General features: G+C 41.6%; 1 protein-coding gene across 2 annotated transcripts; it reads right to left on the bottom strand.

The window, feature by feature from the left end:
• Nucleotides 1–1288: 1288 nt before the first annotated feature.
• Nucleotides 1289–19041, bottom strand: MYL1 (myosin light chain 1). 2 transcript variants are annotated; one of them, XM_082057333.1, is made up of 7 exons: nucleotides 18731–19041; nucleotides 7345–7372; nucleotides 4950–5093; nucleotides 3997–4170; nucleotides 3062–3139; nucleotides 2495–2547; nucleotides 1289–1609 (listed from the first exon to the last, which is right to left on the bottom strand). In XM_082057333.1, the coding sequence occupies exons 1-6, from the start codon at nucleotides 18845–18847 to the stop codon at nucleotides 2519–2521; spliced, it is 570 nt and encodes a 189-aa protein (XP_081913459.1). In that variant the 5' UTR covers nucleotides 18848–19041; the 3' UTR covers nucleotides 1289–1609; nucleotides 2495–2518. The 2 variants fall into 2 exon arrangements, with proteins under 2 accessions (XP_081913459.1, XP_081913460.1); XM_082057334.1 differs by lacking the exons at nucleotides 7345–7372; nucleotides 18731–19041 and adding exons at nucleotides 7628–7652; nucleotides 8463–8595.

The raw sequence follows: 19041 nt of genomic DNA, 5'->3' as shown, positions 1-19041 counted from the left end.
TTTAGGGCTGCGTCCAGCCTTGGACTAGGTTGGTTCTGTGACTACATGTTAATGTGGTGTGACAGGGCAGCGTAAAAAGTAGATTGACAGCATATATGGTGAAACATTGTTTTGTTGTTTGTTTGTTTGCTTTCCCAGCAACTGAGATCCACAGTCCCTTGGAAAAGGGAATAGCATGGATCATGTGTATAGGCACTATGTTGAAGAACAGTAGGGTGTCTAGGTGAGAAACGCCCTCCAGACTGAGTCCCTATAAATAACTTGCTTTAACATATCTCATGATTTTTTGTTGCCTTTTTAGGATGAGGTTAAATAACATCTTAATTATTTTTTTTTCCCTTCCTTCTTTCTAACAAGGGATTTTTCCACTGCATGTAGCAACCGCAACCCCCTGTAAAATACCTGCTGGTATAAATCTCCAGGCAGGGTGTAGTTCAGAGATTCTTTTGGCCCTGTCTACCAGCATGGTGAGAGTTTAAATGGGAGATTTTTTTGGGGGAAGCCTCAGAAAAGAGACAGCTGCTGTTTAAATGTCTGTGGTTTATTCTCGTGCCAGCCGCCACTGCTGCGCCTTGCTGCACCTGTTGGCACTTGAATTATGGTCATTTCTTGCATAGTAACTTAATAAGGCGAAGTCAGATTTTAATAGAACAAGCTGACACTTAGATGGGGATCAAGGCAGTTTCATGAACACTTAAGGAAAAGAGAGAGGAGCTAAATTTAAGGGCAGAGATGTGCAGGTAACAATACTTCCCGCTGCCACTCCTCTTGCCATGGCCCAGGGAATGATAGTCCCAGGGCCAGTTCCCAGATCCAGAGTCTTTCAGGGTGACTGTTTCTGATTGCTTTTTCTAGTTGTCCATAAAGCTGTAAATACAGATGGTAGCTAGGATCCCTTCCATGTTGCAGCATGATGGAGGATATTTTGCTGGGAAGAGTGGCTCTGGGTGGTCTCCTGCAGTGTGGCCACCCTGCTTGGTTCTGGATCTTACCTGGTGAGCCAGGGCAGGTGCCACCCTGGGAGCTGTTCCAATACCAGGTGCCAGCTCTCCTTCTAAAAACGTCTGAGGGCTGATGTAGGTGGTAGTTCCCTAATTACTCCTTCTCCCAGTCCCCAGAGAAAACATTTGTCATTCAGATTAAGTAGAGTGATCTCCTGGTGATGTCTATTTTTTTTTTCATAAAACTTTATTTTGTGAAATATACAGAGAAAATAAATTAAGTGCCAAGTGCTGCTTTGAGTGGGTTTGAACAGCTTTAGAGGAAAAAAGACTTCTTAGCCACAAAGTGACCACAGGGATTTATTGATGTCTTATTTTTCAAAGAGATTACATTGTTTCAGCACAAACAACATGGAAGAGGTGCTTGCGATGGATGGATTCTGGATGGCAGTAGTTTATTCCATCTAGCTTGCCTTGGTGAAAGTTCAGTTTTTTCAAATGAAAGTGTAGTGACCCAGAGGTGATACCTGTGGATGCACTGGTAAAAAGTGGTGGGGTTGGAGGTGTGTCATCCAGTTCTATGCAGTTTCCATGTTGATGGTGGCAGGCTGAGCAAGAATTTCAGGCAAATCTTGAGTGCCATCTGGTCTTTCTGAATTTGACTCATTCTGGGAAGGAATGGGAGAGTTGGACTTGAAATCAAAGTTTGCTGAAGAAACACTTGCAAAATGGCAAACTGAGCCCTTGATTTCTGTTTTGAGGTGTTTGTTGCTTCATGCAGGAGTTGGGAACGTGTCTTTCCTGGGCTAGAATTACTAACAGTTCAAATAGGCCCACGAACCAATGATATTCTGTTTGCATTTTAAAGACAGCTGCTAGGTTTTTGTTGGGACAAAGTAACAGCATATCAATGTTGCAGGTTTCTGGTTTGTTTTGATGTTTGTTTGCTTGTTTGGTGTGTGTGTGTGTGTGTTTGTTTGTTTGTTTCCTACTTGTAGAAGAACTGCTACATGATTGGGTACTTTTGAAGCCCTTTTGACTATCGATCATGACTGTTAAAATAATCTTTCAGATAATTCTTTTGTTTTAAGAGCTGTTCTCAGTAGCTCACACAAGTGTTCAGGCTACTGTCTTTACAGAAATCTACAAATTATCAGAAGGTGTTGCTTTTATTTCCTTTTCTTAAAAAAATGAGATCTCACTGTGCTTAAACTATAAGTGTCTCAGGCTGTCTAATTTTTATGACAATGGAGATCTAGGCTGATATTTAATTTTTTTTCATGCTCATGAATAAACTGAGCATTTCTTTTTGCAGTTTGGGTATGTTTGAAAAATTCACTGAACACATTTTCCAACCAGTTACATAGCTGTGAACAAGACCCAGGAATCTGCACTCCTGTTTTCTTTGCTCTTGGACAAGAGTCTAATTTTTTAATTTGTATCATTGTGGAGATGGTGTCACATCAGTTTTGTAACCTATGTCTGGCCATGGGTATGTAGAAGCCTTTAAGCATACTAAACAGACAGGTTAAGTGTAAATGAGAAGAACGTACCGTTTGGTGTTTGGGGAAGTCCATTTAGACAGACAAGATGTGCTTTACAAATGCTGTGGAAAAATACAGATATGCTAGTTAGGAGCTGCAAATGTTACTTTAGGATATACTTCTAAAAATAACAGCTGTTTATGAGCTGATGTCATCAAAAAGACACGTTTCTGATCAGATTTGACCCAACATTGTGATAGAAAGTTCTAGTGTTTAATGTTGTACAAATCAAATTCTCTTTCTGCTTAAGTGTGATAAGACTAAATATATGACTAATAGAGCACTTTGTTTAAGCATTAGCTATAGGATGGGTTCCAGTCACTGCAGCTGCTCTTACAGAAAGTCAGAGTCTAGAGGTCTGGTGTTGACTGAAGTAGCCTTCTCTGCTGTGGCCGAATCTAGACTTTTGGGTAGTGTGAATGCAGGCTAAGCATTCTGCAAGTGTCGTTTTCGTGCATAAGCCTTTCAACCTAACTCAGCTGTAGCTTTGTCTAACTGATTTGCCCAAGAAGCTAAAATCCAACTGCAATGAAACTCTGAGAGAGAGAGAAATGTAGGTTGAACCCTTGCACCTACCCTCGTAGTTGATGCAGCCATTGGAGTCTTCTTGACCTTTCATGAGTTCCTCTACTTCTTCTTCTGTCATCTTCTCACCTGGAGAGTGGAGAGAGCTCAGTTAATTCTTCCACAGACATGCAACCGAGGCTGAACCCTACAAGCTCTTCCAAAGGTTTTCCTTATTTTCTGAGTTAGTAACAAAAAGACCTATACCTGAACTGAGCTTCATTACTTTTAACATTCTTTGGACATTTTCCATGTGCATATAGACACAGGGATTCTAGTTATTCCTACAGAGTGAAGAAATCATGCACCAAATTGTCTGTCTTTGTCCCTGTGCTTTACATCACTGAGTTGTACAGCCTATTCTGTACAACTTCTTTATAGTTTCCTCAAGAAGGGCAGCAGATGGGGAGATGCTGATTCTCTTTCTGGTGACCAGTGATAAGACATGAGAAAATGGTATGTGGCCGTGTCAGGGGAAGATGAGACTGGATGTTAGGAAAAGGTTCTTCACTGAGAGGGTCATTGGTTGCTGGAACAGGGTCCTCAGGGAAGTGGTCACAGTACCAGCCCTGTCAGAGTTCAAGGAGCATCTCAACAACGTTCTTAGTCATATAGTTCAGTTTTAGGTTGTGAGAAGCAGGGAGGTGGACTTGATCCTTATGGCTCACTTTCAACTTGGAGATATTCTGTGATTCTCTCTGCTCCTCAAACAAGTCACTCTTAATACCTCATCCAGATTTAGAAGTAATAAACCAAACCTTTTCATTTGGGCTTTCTACTGTGTTTTGTGTTCAATTTCCTCATGGATTCCCAGTTGGGAAACCCGAAGTCTTGTCTGGCTTTGTAACTTCCTACCTTTCCAAATTATGAGAAAATCTCTCCTCCCTCTCCCATGTCTTCACACAGCAGCAATATTTAAAGTGCTCACAGAGATGATAATCCCTTACCCAGAGTAGCCAGTACGTGACGGAGTTCAGCCCCCATGACTGTGCCGTTTCCTTCCTTGTCAAAGACACGCAGACCTTCAACAAAGTCTTCATAGGTACCCTGTTCCTTGTTGTTAGCAGCTGCTTGCAACATGGGCAGGAACTCTTCAAAAGTAATCTTCTTGGCATTCATCTCTGGAAAGAAAGCACCAGTTGCTACATGCTAGACTGTCTGTTCTTTTGGGATATTTGCCCTCAAATGTGGCAGACCCTCCCACCTTATTTGCTTCACTCAAGTCTTCCGAATTGTTCCTCAGAGCTGCCCTTACCAGGCCTGAGTGTTTGGACACCTTCATATAGTTCTGCATAACTGAAATTGGGGATCACCTGCAGCCAGATCCTTGCTAGAAGGAGGTGACTACAGTATTTACCATTTCTTTTATGTACAAGAGAGGAGAAAAGGAAATAGAAAATAGCTGCTATAACAAATGGCCTCAGCATGCCCAGGTTTGTAGGAGCTTTGAGCAGACCACCCTGGTCAGCAGAAATATACAGGTAGGTTTCCAGTCCCAGGGCACATCTTGGCTTATGCAGAAGATTCTGTGCTGGAAGGACCTGAAAAGCTGAGGATCAGCTGTTAGAAAGAGACTTCCAGCTCCTCAGCAAGGGCTGGAGCACACGCAGAGGGACTATGAGCAACCATGTGCATGTGTTACACCTATACCAAGTTAACACCAAAATGATCCCTACAGAGGATGCTACATAGCCCAAGGAGAACATTTCCCTCTTTCTGAGCACTGTATTCCCCATTGTCATCCTCTTTCAAAAGGAACTGGAGAAATTCCATGTGTTGTTGCTACAGAGTCCTGGCTCTTACTCCCCTATCAGAGCAAAAGCTACTCAGACTGTTGACGTTGCCTTACTACAGTTCCCCAGCCTGAAGAAAGGCCCCTGAGAGACTGTAGGGTACTTACCCTCTTTGCTGGGGTTGCCCAGGATCTTGTTGACCTCGGCATTTGTAGGGTTCTGCCCCAGTGCCCGAATGATATCGCCAACCTGGCTCAGGGTGATCTTGGCATCACCAGTTCTGTCAAAGAGTAGGAAGGCCTCCTTGAAGTCTGCAAGGGAAGAGCAACAGTTAAATGGAGCCAGGCAGCTCCCTATCAATAAGCTGTATTGACAAAGACATGAGCCTCATATGTCAAGAGCATTTTGGTCTGTGCTGTTGATCTTTTCTGCACCGCAGTGTCTGATGATGCTGCGTGTTGGTTCCAAGAAAACCAGGTGAGATGGCTTTCCCTTGGCCATGATGTGCTTTCAGCAGACAGGCAGGCTTTGTGTTTCACTCCATGTGTAGGTGGAATGGTCTTTGTGCCTTGGGGCAGATTTAGGACTAATAAACCACGTTTCAAATAATGTTTTCATCTTGTGCCGGGGATGTGAGACGCAGAGGTGTTTAGGTTCTTTCTTTAGCTATCCATATACTGCCTTGGTGAAGGAATTGCTGGCACCCAGTAAAACTGCTGATACAGGATATCAGCCTGCTAGGCTGTAATCTAATACATCTGAAACTAATCCTCCCACTATCTGATGTGAGAGACCTATAACCCTTTACTGCTAACCCTCTCCACTTACAGCTTTTATTGCTGGGTATGAAATCAGGGCTGCCTAGACCTGTGTAGAGCTTCCCCTTACAATCTACCAACTTGACATCTGCTTCTGTTCTAGCAGCTGAGGTTGATGTAGCTGTAGTGATTTAATACCATATAATCTGATCTTTCATCTGGTGCATTAATGACACTTAGTCAGAGTGAGGTATGAAACAATACCAGTTTGCTATTAGCAAAGTCATCAGGAGAGTTCTCCCTTTTGTAAATCCCATTAAGTTTTATGTTCACTGGGTTCTGAACACTGTTCCCCAGCTCAGAGAAAAGGCCACATTTTACTTTTTGTCTCTCAGGCATGTATTTGACTGCAACATATCTTTGCTGTGGGTTTTTGCCTTTTAAAAAATATATAGCTAGTCCTAGTTTATAGATGTGCTTATTCCAGCAGAACTAAAATCCCTCTGAGGAGGGTACTACCCAGCTGCTGGTGCATCAGCCTGTTTGGATGGAAATAGTTACTGAGGGTGGGATGTCTCTGTTCCTGGAAAATTCTCCCTCTCTCAAGTAGCTTTTATTTGCTTTGCTGCTTGGTTTAGTAATAGCAGCATTACAGCAGCTGGATGATCTGAAATATGTAGGGAGGATAAAAGAAATACTTTGCTTTATTATGCATGCCAGCAGCTTTGAATTGATGGCATTTTTTCCATAAACCCTTGCAGCCCCTTTGTAAAAATGTTAAAGTGAGGAAGAATCCAAATTATTTTCTCTGACTGGGAGTGTTTGTATTGCAGAAAGAGAAATGTTTTCAGTTTCATTTACTGCACTATAACTTTCCCTATTGCTTTGACGGTGTAACCCAGAGCATTTCTAGTAAGTCCTTGAGTCTTCCATTCTAAGTACATTGTTCACTGTGAGAAGTCTACTATAGTTACAACTGGATTTTTGACTTTATTTTTTTTTTTTTTAAACCTACATTATTTAATATAACCCAAATGCACCTATTAGGATATTTAAAACACTCCAGCCAGAGCTTCTATAGGGATTTTTGTTCATGTCAGAAGTTTTAATTGGATATTCCTATCAGATTAAAAAAAAAATATATTGGAACTTGCTGGTGGCTTGTGAAGCAGAGGATAATGCAAGATGTTCAAGAATTGCAGCATATTCAGACTATTGTGTTCATATGCAACAGTTTATACAAGTCACTTATTTGCTAACTATTTCCATACTTCATTAATGTATTTACAGTAAAACATCCTTTCTTCCTCTCCATCTACAACATCTCCTGGCAAAAGTGACCTGTAAGCCTCTTGCATCTTCTATTCATTTAAAATGGCAATGTCATTGCAGCTAAGTCAAACTTTCATCTCACTCCGTCCTTCTGTTGTCTTTCATCTGCGTATTTCCCCCATGACTTTTGAATGCAAGACTTGTTTTCAGCATCCTTGTGAACGGACAGTACAGGAGCACAACTGAAATGTTCAATAGGTAGAGCTGCTAACACCAGCATATTTCCTCTTCATATCATGGCATAAACTTCTCAGCTTGGACAGCACATAAGCACCCAGATGAATTACATGTAAATCTACAGTCATATTCTTGTTCAGTGTAAGTCAGCACTGCTCCTCTAAATTCAAGAGTGTGGTGATTTATACCATTTGAAGTCCTAGCTGGTCTTTTTTCTAAAGGCTAAACCTCTGAGCCTGTAGCTCCTCTCTGAACCCACATACATATAAAACACATCAGCTCTCTTGTAACTTACCATCCTGTTGCTCCTGGGAGAACTCGATCTGTTGGAAGGAAATCAATCACAAAAAATAGCTTAGGAAGGGGGGGCTGGGGGAGAACCTGTTTGTTTTCTAAAGCATCCAGCTCAATCCATGAGTCATCTTCCAAAACAGCAAAAATGTGGCCTGTCAGATGTGTAGTGTAGCAGTAATGCAGATAGCAAAAGAGCGGTTAAGACTAGTGACTATTTAGCATTTGGTAGCCATTATGTTCCCACTCCTGCCCACTGTTAGACTTTAAACTTTTATTTCACTTACCATTAATTTGGTCTGGAGTGAAGGACTGCAGTTGAGAAGAAAAAGAGAGAGAGAAAAGAGAACTAGTACAGCTGAAAATGCACTGAGAGAAAGCAAATAGCACAAAGTAGCTGAGTGTTCTCACATCTGTCCTGCCTAATGTAATTAGGCCATAGCAACCTAAACTAGCAACTTCCCTTGTAAAAATGTGTCACCAGCTCTGTTTTTAAAGATTCTATTAAACTCTACATCCCAGGAAAAGCCCAGGGTTGTGGCTAGAAGCAACAAAGATTTCAAGTCTCTTAATTAAGAAAGAAGTTGTTAATTATACCATTAGGTCATTTACTGTTTTAGTATAGACCTGTTTTATTAAGACCATTTGAAGTAATATTGTTTAACAAGTAGCTTTTCTACATTAACATAAAAATGAAACCAATCCCATAAAGTTCGTGTTTCAAGTTAGGTTTTGAGTACATTGTTTCACAAAGTACTAAACTATGATATTTTCTTATATACCAATATTATTATTTTCCTTTGCTACTTTACTAGGTTGCATCCAATTTAAAAAAAAAAAAAAAAACAAACAACTTAGCAGACAGCACTAGCAGATTGTAGTCTTTCTGTCTGGAGCTACAGGATCCGCACATCTACCATTGCCTGGCGCAAAACTTGAGGCTAACTGGAAAACCTCGTGCAGTCCTTTAGGTTTAAGGAGGAAAGCCAAGCAAACCTAAACTGTCTTCTGGACTGTTGCACCCCGTCCCCTCCCCACAGAACTAACTTGAACGAGAAGCCCAGTTTACTCGTGTAAAATACACTGGCTCACTTCTAACCATTAGCTTTCCAGTGGACCCACCATGGTTGAGAGTTGGAAAAGAAGAGCAGCAGACAGGCAGGAGAGACTAGCTGAGAGGTCTTGAGAGTGGTCCTGCTTTCCTGGCCTTTCTTCCTCTTATTTATCTGGTGGTGCTGACGGCATTGCCTGGATTAAGTGTCAGAAGGAAGCGGTCCCTCCCCTTGGCGAGTTCTTTAGCTTTCTTAGGGCAAAGTGACAGGAGGTTCCGTGTCTTGATGGACATCTTATGGTGGCTATATTTAGGAGGCTGGAGAGGGGCAAGGAGTGGCAAGCAGTAACTTTGATTCACGTCAGCACTTTCTGGGTCCGTACCGTCAAGCAGGGATATCCCTTGTCCAGACCTCCCAAGGCTTCCTTATAGGGAAGGATTCTGCTTCTCCAATAAGCCATAAAGTCAGCAAAAAAGGAGCATGGTGGGTGAGAGGTGCCACCTGTTTGCGATCTGGCTGGTTTTAGGTGTGGCTTCCAGGTTGTGTGCTAGATGCAGTTGGATGATCCTTGTACCTTTGGGCTTTGCTCAGCCCCTTATATGGATGATACAGCACTCAAGGTTGGATGGGTGGTGCTGCTGCTTCTCTGTGCGATGTGATCCAGTTGTTGGCACTGGGCAGAAGATTAACCTCTTGACTAAGGTGGTGTCTGACTGCAAAGTTCTTTGCACTGCTCACATTTTCCAAATTTTGAACATTTTTAAGGGGAAGACTATCTATGCATTTTGGATCCAACTGTGTTGCTAGGTTAGCAGCTGATGTGGAGATGTACCCTGCTGGGCAGGGTACACACTTTTCTCTAGGGCTGGAGTAAGGCAGGGCATCAGCATGCCAGCTTCAGAGCTCCCTGGTGTGCTGAGGAGAGGTGCTGCTGAGGCTTTTGTGGTATGGAGGCAAGGGAGAAGCTGTGATTGAAGCTAAGACCCACAAAGGCTTTGGGAACTGGAAGGATGACTGCTCACTGTGGGGAAAGAGGTACTTGCTTTTTGGGAGACAGAGTGGAACTGAACATGGTGGGACTACAGGTGGGGAATTTCTAGGTGTGTTGCAGGAGGTAGAGCCTGCAGCTTTCTCAGTAGCAAAGACCTAGTCCACAATGTAGATCCCTCCAAGCCCAGGTCAAATCTCTAAGTCCATGCTGTGAAACATTGTAAAAGGATGATAAAAGTTGCTCCAGTCTTTTTCCTTTCCTTGTTACCTCAACTGGGCTGAGGCTGTTGTGGAGCCAGGGTGGTAATGGTGGTGTGACAACAAATTCCCTGTGGCAAACTCAGATCACTGTTCTAATTTCTGTTGATGTCCTTCGAATATTCACTGCTCCTTGTTTTCTAATGACAAAGTGTGATTAGTGAAGGAAACTTTCTCCTGTAGTTCATTTAATTACCCTGAAGATAAGCATAACCTTCGTGAATGTCTCTTTTTAGTATATTGAGGGCTCTGAAAGAAAGAATCAAAACCAAGCAGACTTAACTTTACTGGGGTGTGTTTTGGTGGGTGTGCGGTGTTTTCTGAGGAATACTTGGTTGAATTTGAGACATTAACCTCCTACCTTCTATTTTAAAAACTAATGACTCAACTGCAAATAATTTTTTAAGCTCACCATTTTAGCTGGAAAATATTCTGTCCAAACAGATTATTCATATTTTGGGGGAAATATCTGGAAAATACACTGAGTATGAAAAATGCTCCACTGCCAATCCTTCACTTTTTTTTTTTTTTTTTTTTTCCCTCTGGATTTGTAATCTATTAGCCTGTGGGAACAGGGATGTATCCAGGACAAAGTGTACCCATGACCAGGTGTGGTTGTATAGAAAAGGGGGTTGATGCTTTTGTCTGAATTAGCTAATATAGGTTTAGGATAGTGCAGATTTCCTGATGAATACTGGCTGGGGCTGGAGTTCAGGCAGTGGGAAAGCTAATATAGGTCTTGGCCATCAGTTCCAATGCATTAATAGAGGAGCTTTCTAAAGACTTTGGCAGAGCTGAAATGTTGTCTGGGTCAATGCAGTGTGTTGCCTTTTGTGGAATTTTCCTTCTGCCCTCAACCTTTTGCACTCCAGTGCTGGCAACTGAGAAATGTTCCCCTGAAAACAGGATTAAAAAAAAGTTTAAAATTAAAAAAAAATAAAGGAAAACATAGATTCATTTTCTTCAACATGTTTTTCCTTCCAGATAAGCTTTATGGTTGGCTACAACAAAACTCATCCCGAAAGACTTTAGATGCCAAGCAGAAAATAATTGGGGTCCTTTTGTTTTGGGCATAGAAAACTGATACTTGGATTAGCCATCTGGCTTGAATAGGCTATCAAATATGTATAAATTGAGAGGGGTCTACATACAAGCTGATTTATCTTTTGACCATGTGAGACTTTGGCTGAGAGTTTAGCGGAGAAAATACTAGTGCACCACATCAGCCCTTCATTTTATTACCGAATCTTGAATAAAAGCTCACTAGACAGAGTTTTGCTGGAGAGAAATATTCTAGCATAGGCATGTTATGTTCACTTGAATTGAGAATCACCCTGCTTTAAGTTAGTCTGTTGAGGACTTAAAATGCTACTTACTTTGAGTAAGGGCACCTACAAATGGCCTCAGTATAGAAAATATTGCAAAAACTCCTTAAAATAATTTAATGGAAAGTTTTCTGATTCTATAAGATACTTTCATAGATTTCAGAAGGTAGAAGAATTTTTGCAGTGATCTGATCTTTGTTCTGATCCTAGTGGTGTTTTCTTTGCCTTGTCAGAGGGCATGATGAGTCTCAGGGCTTTAGGTAAGGTGTTGAAATTTCAGGGAGTTTGGTTTAGAAAAAATAATGTCCACTCTGCAGAAATAGTGAAAGATCGAAGGAATTGCAATACATGGAGAGACCAGAAGGACCTGGATTTCTTTAACTTGGCTTAGCCCTTACTTATAGACAAAGTTGTTATCCAGGTTATCTGTGCCAAAGAAAAAGGTGATTAATTTTTTGTTTGTTTTTAAGATTAAGGCTTTTCCTTGTATAGTTTGTGACCACCATCTAGTCATCTTGTTGCTAGATTGAGGCATTCTGACCAGGTCCCAGTTGTATAGGGTGGGGTGGGTAGGGTTGTATGCAACTCTATTGCCAGCTAAGCAGAAGACCCAGTCCACACAAATTTTATTTTCAAATTATTACACAAGTTTCTAATTCCCCAGCAAATAACTGGTTCATGGGCCTTACGGCCCTGACCTTTGCAGTGTGGTGCTGTGCTCACATATTCAGGTTGGTGGGTACTGGGACTGATTACGGCTGTACTGGGTGACAGTCACTTTGTGCTCACTGCAACTGTATAAATGTCTTCCCAGGGCTTTTGACCCTGTCCAAAGATCCTGCTGGGAGTTAAAGCATTCAGCTGCTCCATCTGCTTATTACCCTTTGGGTGAATTACAAAGGGAATAATCTTGAGATTTTATTAGAGAGTCATCAGATATTTCAAGGTACTGTCACTGTAGAAGAGACTGAGGAAAATATTGGATGTCTTGGACAATCAGCAAGGAGAAAATTGGAGAGTCCCATAGGATACTTGTATATTTAGCCTTTTATTCAAGACTAGACTTTTTGGTTTGTTGTTGGTTTGGGGTTTTTTTTGGGTGGAGATAAACTAGAATTGTGCCTACAGCAGTTCATATGATATCTTCTCGCCATTAATGCCTGCTTCTTGATTAATACAGCTGCACATATTTTCTAGTAGACATCACTGAGTGCAGGATTACACAGCTCTCAAGCCCTCTGAAAAGCAGGCTGTCATTCTCCCATCCCTCACCCTGGTTCGATAGCTTGTGTGATCAGTCCCACGGATTTTAGAAGCTACTTCTCATTTAAGTAAGAATCAACAGCCTGATGGATTTAGCCTCATGTCTTTTATGAGGCAAAGAAATATTAGGAACAGGTGAGCTCTTGAGAAAAAGAGCTCTGTTTTGAGAACAGAGGTGCCTGGAAATACAGTTGAAGAAAAGAATAAAAATGACCACTATTAATATAGGAGAGAAAATTGTGTGAGATACCATGAGGCTTGGAAAAATAGTTCAAAATCTTTGTGGTGAAGAGACTTAATTGCAGGTGAATTTGAATTTTTTCTAAGTGTTCTGTGTAACTTTCCAGTTTGTTTACTTTTAAAACTTGTAACTTCACAGTTGCTTCACAGTTGTGCAAAAACTTTTGGATGAGCCTTGCCTATTAATGTGCCCTTTTGAGATGTCTGGGAGCAAAATGTGCTCTAGCTGCACTATTGATCATACCGTTTTGAACAGATTTCATTAGCTTCATGGGAGGAAGTGCATTCAGTTGTGCTCATCTGTGCAAGTGTCCCTTTTCCAATTGCATTTAGTTTTGCCTGAATGTGTGCAATCCAGAGGATGTGCAAGGCAACATGAGGCTCTGGAGCTTGCTCTCAGAAGGATTTGTTGTTTCAATGTGCCTCCCAGCGGCGGTGTTAGAGCACTAACATTATTTAAACTATTGCTACTTGACATTTAAGCGCTATGCGGTAAACCAGCCAGTTGAAATTGCTTTTTGGCAATGGGTATAAGATGTAATCAAGCCTCAGTGAAGTGGGGGCAAATTTCCAGGTTGGTTGTTTCGTATCTCCTTACAGACAACTTCTTTCTTTACTTGTCATTGGCTAAATTAGTCACCTTCTTCTTGCCCTATGTAAGATACACTCAAATATCTTGTTACTAGCTTTACAATTTCTGTGCTCTAAGGGGGTTTCAAACAGTATTTTAGAAATATTGTGGGGTTGTTTTAATTTATTGGTTGATGGGAGAAAAGCTCTGCTGCACCAATGCTGTTAACACTTGAAATTACTCTGTGAGTTCTTGAAATGTTACTTTGTGTAACTTGCTTGAAACCCCACTGTTTCTAACAAAGTTTGTCATTCCCCAGACCCTCCAAAGGCTAGGTACTACTTTTTTCTTTTTTTTTTTTTTTTTAAATGCTGCCAAAACTTTGAATTGCTAAGAATTAATTTTGTAAACTATCATTATTTTCAAAATAATTTTTTAGGCTAGCAGACATAAGAAAAAGTGTCTGCTAATATATATGGACAGTCCCTACTTTTGAGGGACTTGTTCCTTAGCAGCACTTTAGGAAGAAAAGGAGGCAAAGTTCTTCTAAGGACTTTGTAAAGAAAATAAAGTGGTGGCTTTTCTGTTTGCTTTTCCTTCTGATTTTCAACAATGTGCCAAAGAGATGTCTTGATGAGAGTCGAGTCTGATGTCCAAGATACATTGAGATGCCTTTATGCCATGCCTTGCTTGTACAGTGATTTAGCAACTGCCACCAGTGTGGGTCTGGCATCAGTGGTGGTGTTCACAGGGGCAAGGGATTTGGCTGGAGCTGCCCTGCTCTGAGTGGATCCTGTATGGTGCTATATCTCACTGGTCAAAGCAGTAGCAGGAGCCTGGTCTGGATGCTGTCAGATGTGCACCTTTATATCTCTTAAGGCTAAGTCACATTTGCACTTGTGTCCTTTCTTGTAGGAAAGGGACTTGGGACTAGTGACCTTGTCCAATGGGTATATCAATCCTATAGATTCTTTCTGGAGTCATTGCTGGTGTGGGATCAGGAGTAATCTGAAGTTTTGTGCCAAAAATTTCAGGGAAAAACCTGCCAGTTCCTAAGAAAGCCCTTAGCACGATGAGGAAAGCTACTGTTAACATTCCTGTTCTCATTCCACAGCTTCATGTGGAGTTTGTCTGCAGTGTAATAGCTCTCCAAGTGCTTCAGCTCACACTTGCAGTCCTGCTTGCCCTCCAGCCCAGAAGCTTTCTGTCAGTGCATTTTAGTAAGTTTCTCTCTCTCTGGTTATATCCAATGCAATGTCTGTTCAGAGGTGACCTACTTGAGTAGTGAATGTAATAAGAATTAAGGACACTTGGAGAAACACTGTTTACTGTCTTAAGAGCTCTGTATTTAAAAACAAATGATCACACAGGTTTGCTTCCATGCAGCAGGCTTTGTCATGCATCACACGGTTACACAACACCCAAGCAAGTCTTTACTAGTTGATAGCTTTTAATTATTTTTCCCCTAAAGATGTAAGTAGCTTATCTGCAGTCGAGCATGGCATAATTGGTGTCCTGGGTTTTCAGGCTTGAAAACACCAGCATTGAAGCCTTGTGTACCAAGTGGATGCAAGAACCCAATCTCTGTCTTTGCTCAAGAGAGGATTCTCAGGTGTGTCCTCCCAGCAAATGGTATAATGTGACACTGGATCAGGGTGCTACATGCTCAAGTCACCAACTGCAGAGCAGGAGCCCATGAAGTACTGTACTCTGCATATAATATCCAGCACCCAGATCCCCAAACATCGCAGTTGATGCTGTGAGCCTGGGCTCAGTCCAACTGGTTGCATGTACTGGAAAGGGCCCTTAGGTTTCCAGTAAAAAACCACACTTTTCCTGTTGGTGGTAGGGATTGAGTTAAACTGATTTGGGCAATATGAAGTTTATCCATTTCCTGTTGCCTCAGTGACAAAAACAAGCATGAGACATCCTCATAATTAATGTCAGTTTTTGCAGACATAGACCCATAGTAGTGTTCTTTGTTAACAAATTCGTTTGTTAACTCACAGTTTCTTCTCACTCAGGTTTGTGTGGGAGAAGGAACCTGACAAAACAGATAAGCTATCTTTTTGCATGTCCTTGGTCGCAGTTTTAACTACAGAATTCGTGAGAGTCTCTTAAGAAAATGACTCATATGGTCATTTTGCTTTTAATCATGGTTGGTTCCTGATGGTAACTCTGATGCATCCATCATCCTGTTCTCTTTTCAGTTATTTTTTAATCTTTATCCTTTGTACCTATTGTTCAAATCCAGACCATGCAAGTAATAAGGAAAACTGGAAATATCTGCAAAACAGATTGAGTTTGATGTTGTTTCCCAAGTAGAGGGAAAAGGGTCTTTGCATTTCCATTTAAAAACAAATTCTTCCTCCCTGCCTCTTTCTGTGGTTGCTGTACTGTAACATAAGGTGAGCTGAGAAAGGACTGAGTTTAGATTTGAGTCTTTAGCAGTCAGGTGTTCTTGTTGCTCAGTTTTATAGTCGATAGATAGTACTCAAAACCAGAAAATCCTATGCCAGCTGCTATTAGTACTAGCAAATAACCAAATATTTGCTTTGTGTTAATTTAAAGTGTGTGGGGGGGAACAGAAGAGGGTGAAAGCCCTGTCACAACTTCTGATGGTAACAGTCAAGTTTGGGATCCCTGCATTTGCAAGAACCCAGTTTGAGACCTCTTAAGGAATTAAAAAAAAAAAAAAAAAGCTTAACTTTCAAATTGTGCACACCAAAAGGCTCAGAAAAAAAAACAGATTCCCTGAAGATGGGCCAAGAAAGAATCACAGAATCAAAGAATCACCACCCATGCTTGTAAGCCACCTGGTTTGTTTTGGAGAATACTAGGATCTCTGGTGACAATTTAAGATGAAGCGCACTGCCAAATGTGGCTTATTTGGCTATTGCAAACCCTTACTAGGCAACTCTGCCCTTACCCACTCCAGCTGTAACAGTTAGAAGGGGCTTTGGTGTCCCTTTATAAAAGCTAACAAAATCCTTCTGTGTCTGCTGTGTGGCTCCCCAAATCATCATGGTGCTGCAGCCTGGAATTCCCAGCCACCTCTTGTTAGTAGCAAGCTCTGGCATGGCTGCTAATTCCCCTGAGGAATGGAGGGGAGCCCACTCAATGCCTTTGTTCAAAGTGCTGCAGGCTTTGACTCCACACTTGGTAAACCAGCACAAAGAGTCCCAGGACAGGATTGTTTACTGGGTTCTGGCCAAAACCTTAGTTTTTAAGTACTCCCTGGCTCCAAAGTTTTGCTGGAAATGGTGCTGTGCCTTTTTCCCTGATGAGACTTTGGTGGCTGAATGGAAGGATTCAGGATTAGTTTATGCTGATTAAGGGACTTGAAAGCGTTCGATTCCTGAGGCTGCCACATCTCCCAGGCAAACTGCTGATAAGACATTGTTTTCTTTTGCTGTCTGAGCCCTCAAGGGGTGAAAAAGGATAACCCGGGATGGCTGGTTGGGACTTTGGGAGGTTGTCCAGTCCCTACTCCAAGGCAGGATGGATCAAAGGCACCGTGGTTTGTTGCCTTCTCAAAGAGCCCAGCATGGGAGGTCCCATGGTTTGCCTGAGCAGCTCTTGACCTGACCCTCAGGTGAGAGGGGGAGGTCAGGGACAGAGGGGATGTGTGTCACCCTCACAGGCAGCCTGTGTTTCTGCATCACCTTGGCTCACACCTGTGTGGCTGAGTACACTGCAGGGGCTCCAACCACCCGTGTTCCTTGCCTGCTAAGGGCATGAAGAGTGGAGGACATACTTGTAGAAGGGTACATGCTAGTGATACGCATGCAGGGCATGGAGTTGTGCCACGCACCCCATTTGCAGGGTAGTCCTGTAACTTCCATCATGCTGCTCATATCTTCACTTCTTTGCAAATAGGAATAGTAATGCTTATGTGCTGCCACTAATGCTAAGAGAATAGTTTTGTCTTACTAGCCCAGGTTTTACCCCCTCCTTTCAAAGAGGAAAATATTTTGTCTGATGTTATCTTTCAAAAGAAAGAGAATTTAGGGAGGCTATAATCTTTTCAGTCTGAATATGACAAAATATGTAGTGTTCTTTCTGTGCTACAGTATATATTTCCTGCCATTATAGAGAGCTGTCTGGATAAAGGAGTGAATTGCAGAGAACTCAGACTGCAGCCTGGCATTTTTAGCTAGTAATGTAATATTAAGTTTGTTTATGTGAAGATAGATTAGCTAGGATCACTGGAGTTGAAAATTCAATTTTCTTCTAATAAACTGGACATAGAAAGCTATCAAATAATATTAAACTATTTAGTAGGAAATCTAGTTTGTGTTCCCCTTCATTTCTGGAGGTGAGTGAAATGAGAGGTCTAATCTAATTTTCAGACAGTATTCTTAAAAACAGTGGGCTTTTTGTGTAGCCTTTACTATGATCATTCAAAGTATTTCAAAATGTCATCTTTTTTTCCCCTCTCTTGCTCTTGTTTTATTTTGCCAGTGGGTTCAGCTTCAGTCTTATGAGAAGCTGCATACTGCTTCAGAAAAATACTGACTACCAATATTGAAAATTAAAGTAAACTTCAAGAAATTTCACTAACTAGGTAATGATCTTGGATCTCTGTGTTAAGATACCTGAAACAGCATTCATCATGAGATGAAAATGAGTAGGTTCTATTAGCAGTCTTTGTACTCCTTCTTTTCTCCATAATAGGCACGATTCCTTATGTAGAATTTAGGCAATTGGTCCTGGGACCAATCAGATTGTCAGGTAGGTGGAGAATAACTATTTATAGTCCTACCCAGAGAAACTGGTAGGACTTCATCTCTTCATCTCTTTAACCACTTAACCTCCCTCTCCTCTTTCCTAAGTAAAGAATTTCCCATCATGGAGGAGTTTTTGGTGAAGGGTCAAGGTGACAATCCGTGAGGTTAGCTGGCATGAAAAGTCTAAAAATGATATGAGATTGAATGGAAGCCTCCAAAAGACTCTTCCTCTTTGTTTTCAATTTGCAGTGAATTGCATATTTTGAGCAAATACGTGAAGGTAAGGGGAAATCCCTTGAAATGCTTCTATCCATGGCTTTCTAGCTCGTGGGGACTATCAATGTTTGCTGTACAATGCAAGTGAAAAGAAAATAGATAAAACTGCCAAATCCCTGAGGATTTTTTATTCTGTTTTGGTTTTGCTTTTGAAGATAAGCCATGCTGATCTCAAAACACATAACCAAAGGGTCATGAGGTGGTTGCAAAAAAGAATTTGAAACTGCAAAATAAGGTGTAGTTTTAGTACAGCACTACAGGAAAACATTGCATTTTAAGTTTCAGTGACCTTTCCCTGTCTTCAGGCACCTACTCTAGGGGTTGAGGGCGTTCTTTGGTGGTTGTGTTGTTTTTGTTTTTTTTCTCTTTTAAATTTAGTTTTACCAAACAGATCAGGCTGATACTGATTTGGTAAAAATTCTGAGGGCCACCTTCCAAAATACTTTTAAAATCACTAGGCTTCACTCTTGTGTTAAATCACACACCATGCCTTACACTCCTCCAGCTACTCAAACAATTAAAAGCTCAGGCAGGTCAACAAATCCATTGGCCGAGGTTACTTATTCGTTTTACCGCAGTCCCCAAACCGGAACCAAGCACACACAACGTTTCACTGCAGGTCTCAGCCCGGACTCTGCTAACTTTCCCCTTTGGGTCCGCTATCAGCACACGTTCATCCTTTTACCTTGATGCTCTTGAGGTCGATTGTGGGCTCTTTGGGTTTAGCTGGTGCTGGTGCTGGCGCAGGTGCTGGTGCTGGTGCTGCAGCTGCTGGTTTCTTTACGTCCTTCTTTGGTGCCATTTTGTGTTGCTTAAAGTTGAAAGTAAAGGTGCCCCCTCAAAAAGCTTAAAAAAAAAAAAAAAAAAAAAACAAACAAAAAAACACCAAAAAACCCAGAAACAACAAAACCAAAACAAACCAAGTGGTTCCCTGGAGAGGAGCAGTGGTCAGAATGAGCTGCAGTCTGTGCCCTGGAGGTGGACCCGATCTGGTAA

The sequence above is a fragment of the Streptopelia decaocto genome (genome assembly GCF_964273445.1).
Source record: "Streptopelia decaocto genome assembly, chromosome: 6".
Classification (NCBI taxonomy): Eukaryota; Metazoa; Chordata; class Aves; order Columbiformes; family Columbidae; genus Streptopelia; species Streptopelia decaocto.
This window is presented reverse-complemented; position numbering and strand designations above follow the sequence as displayed.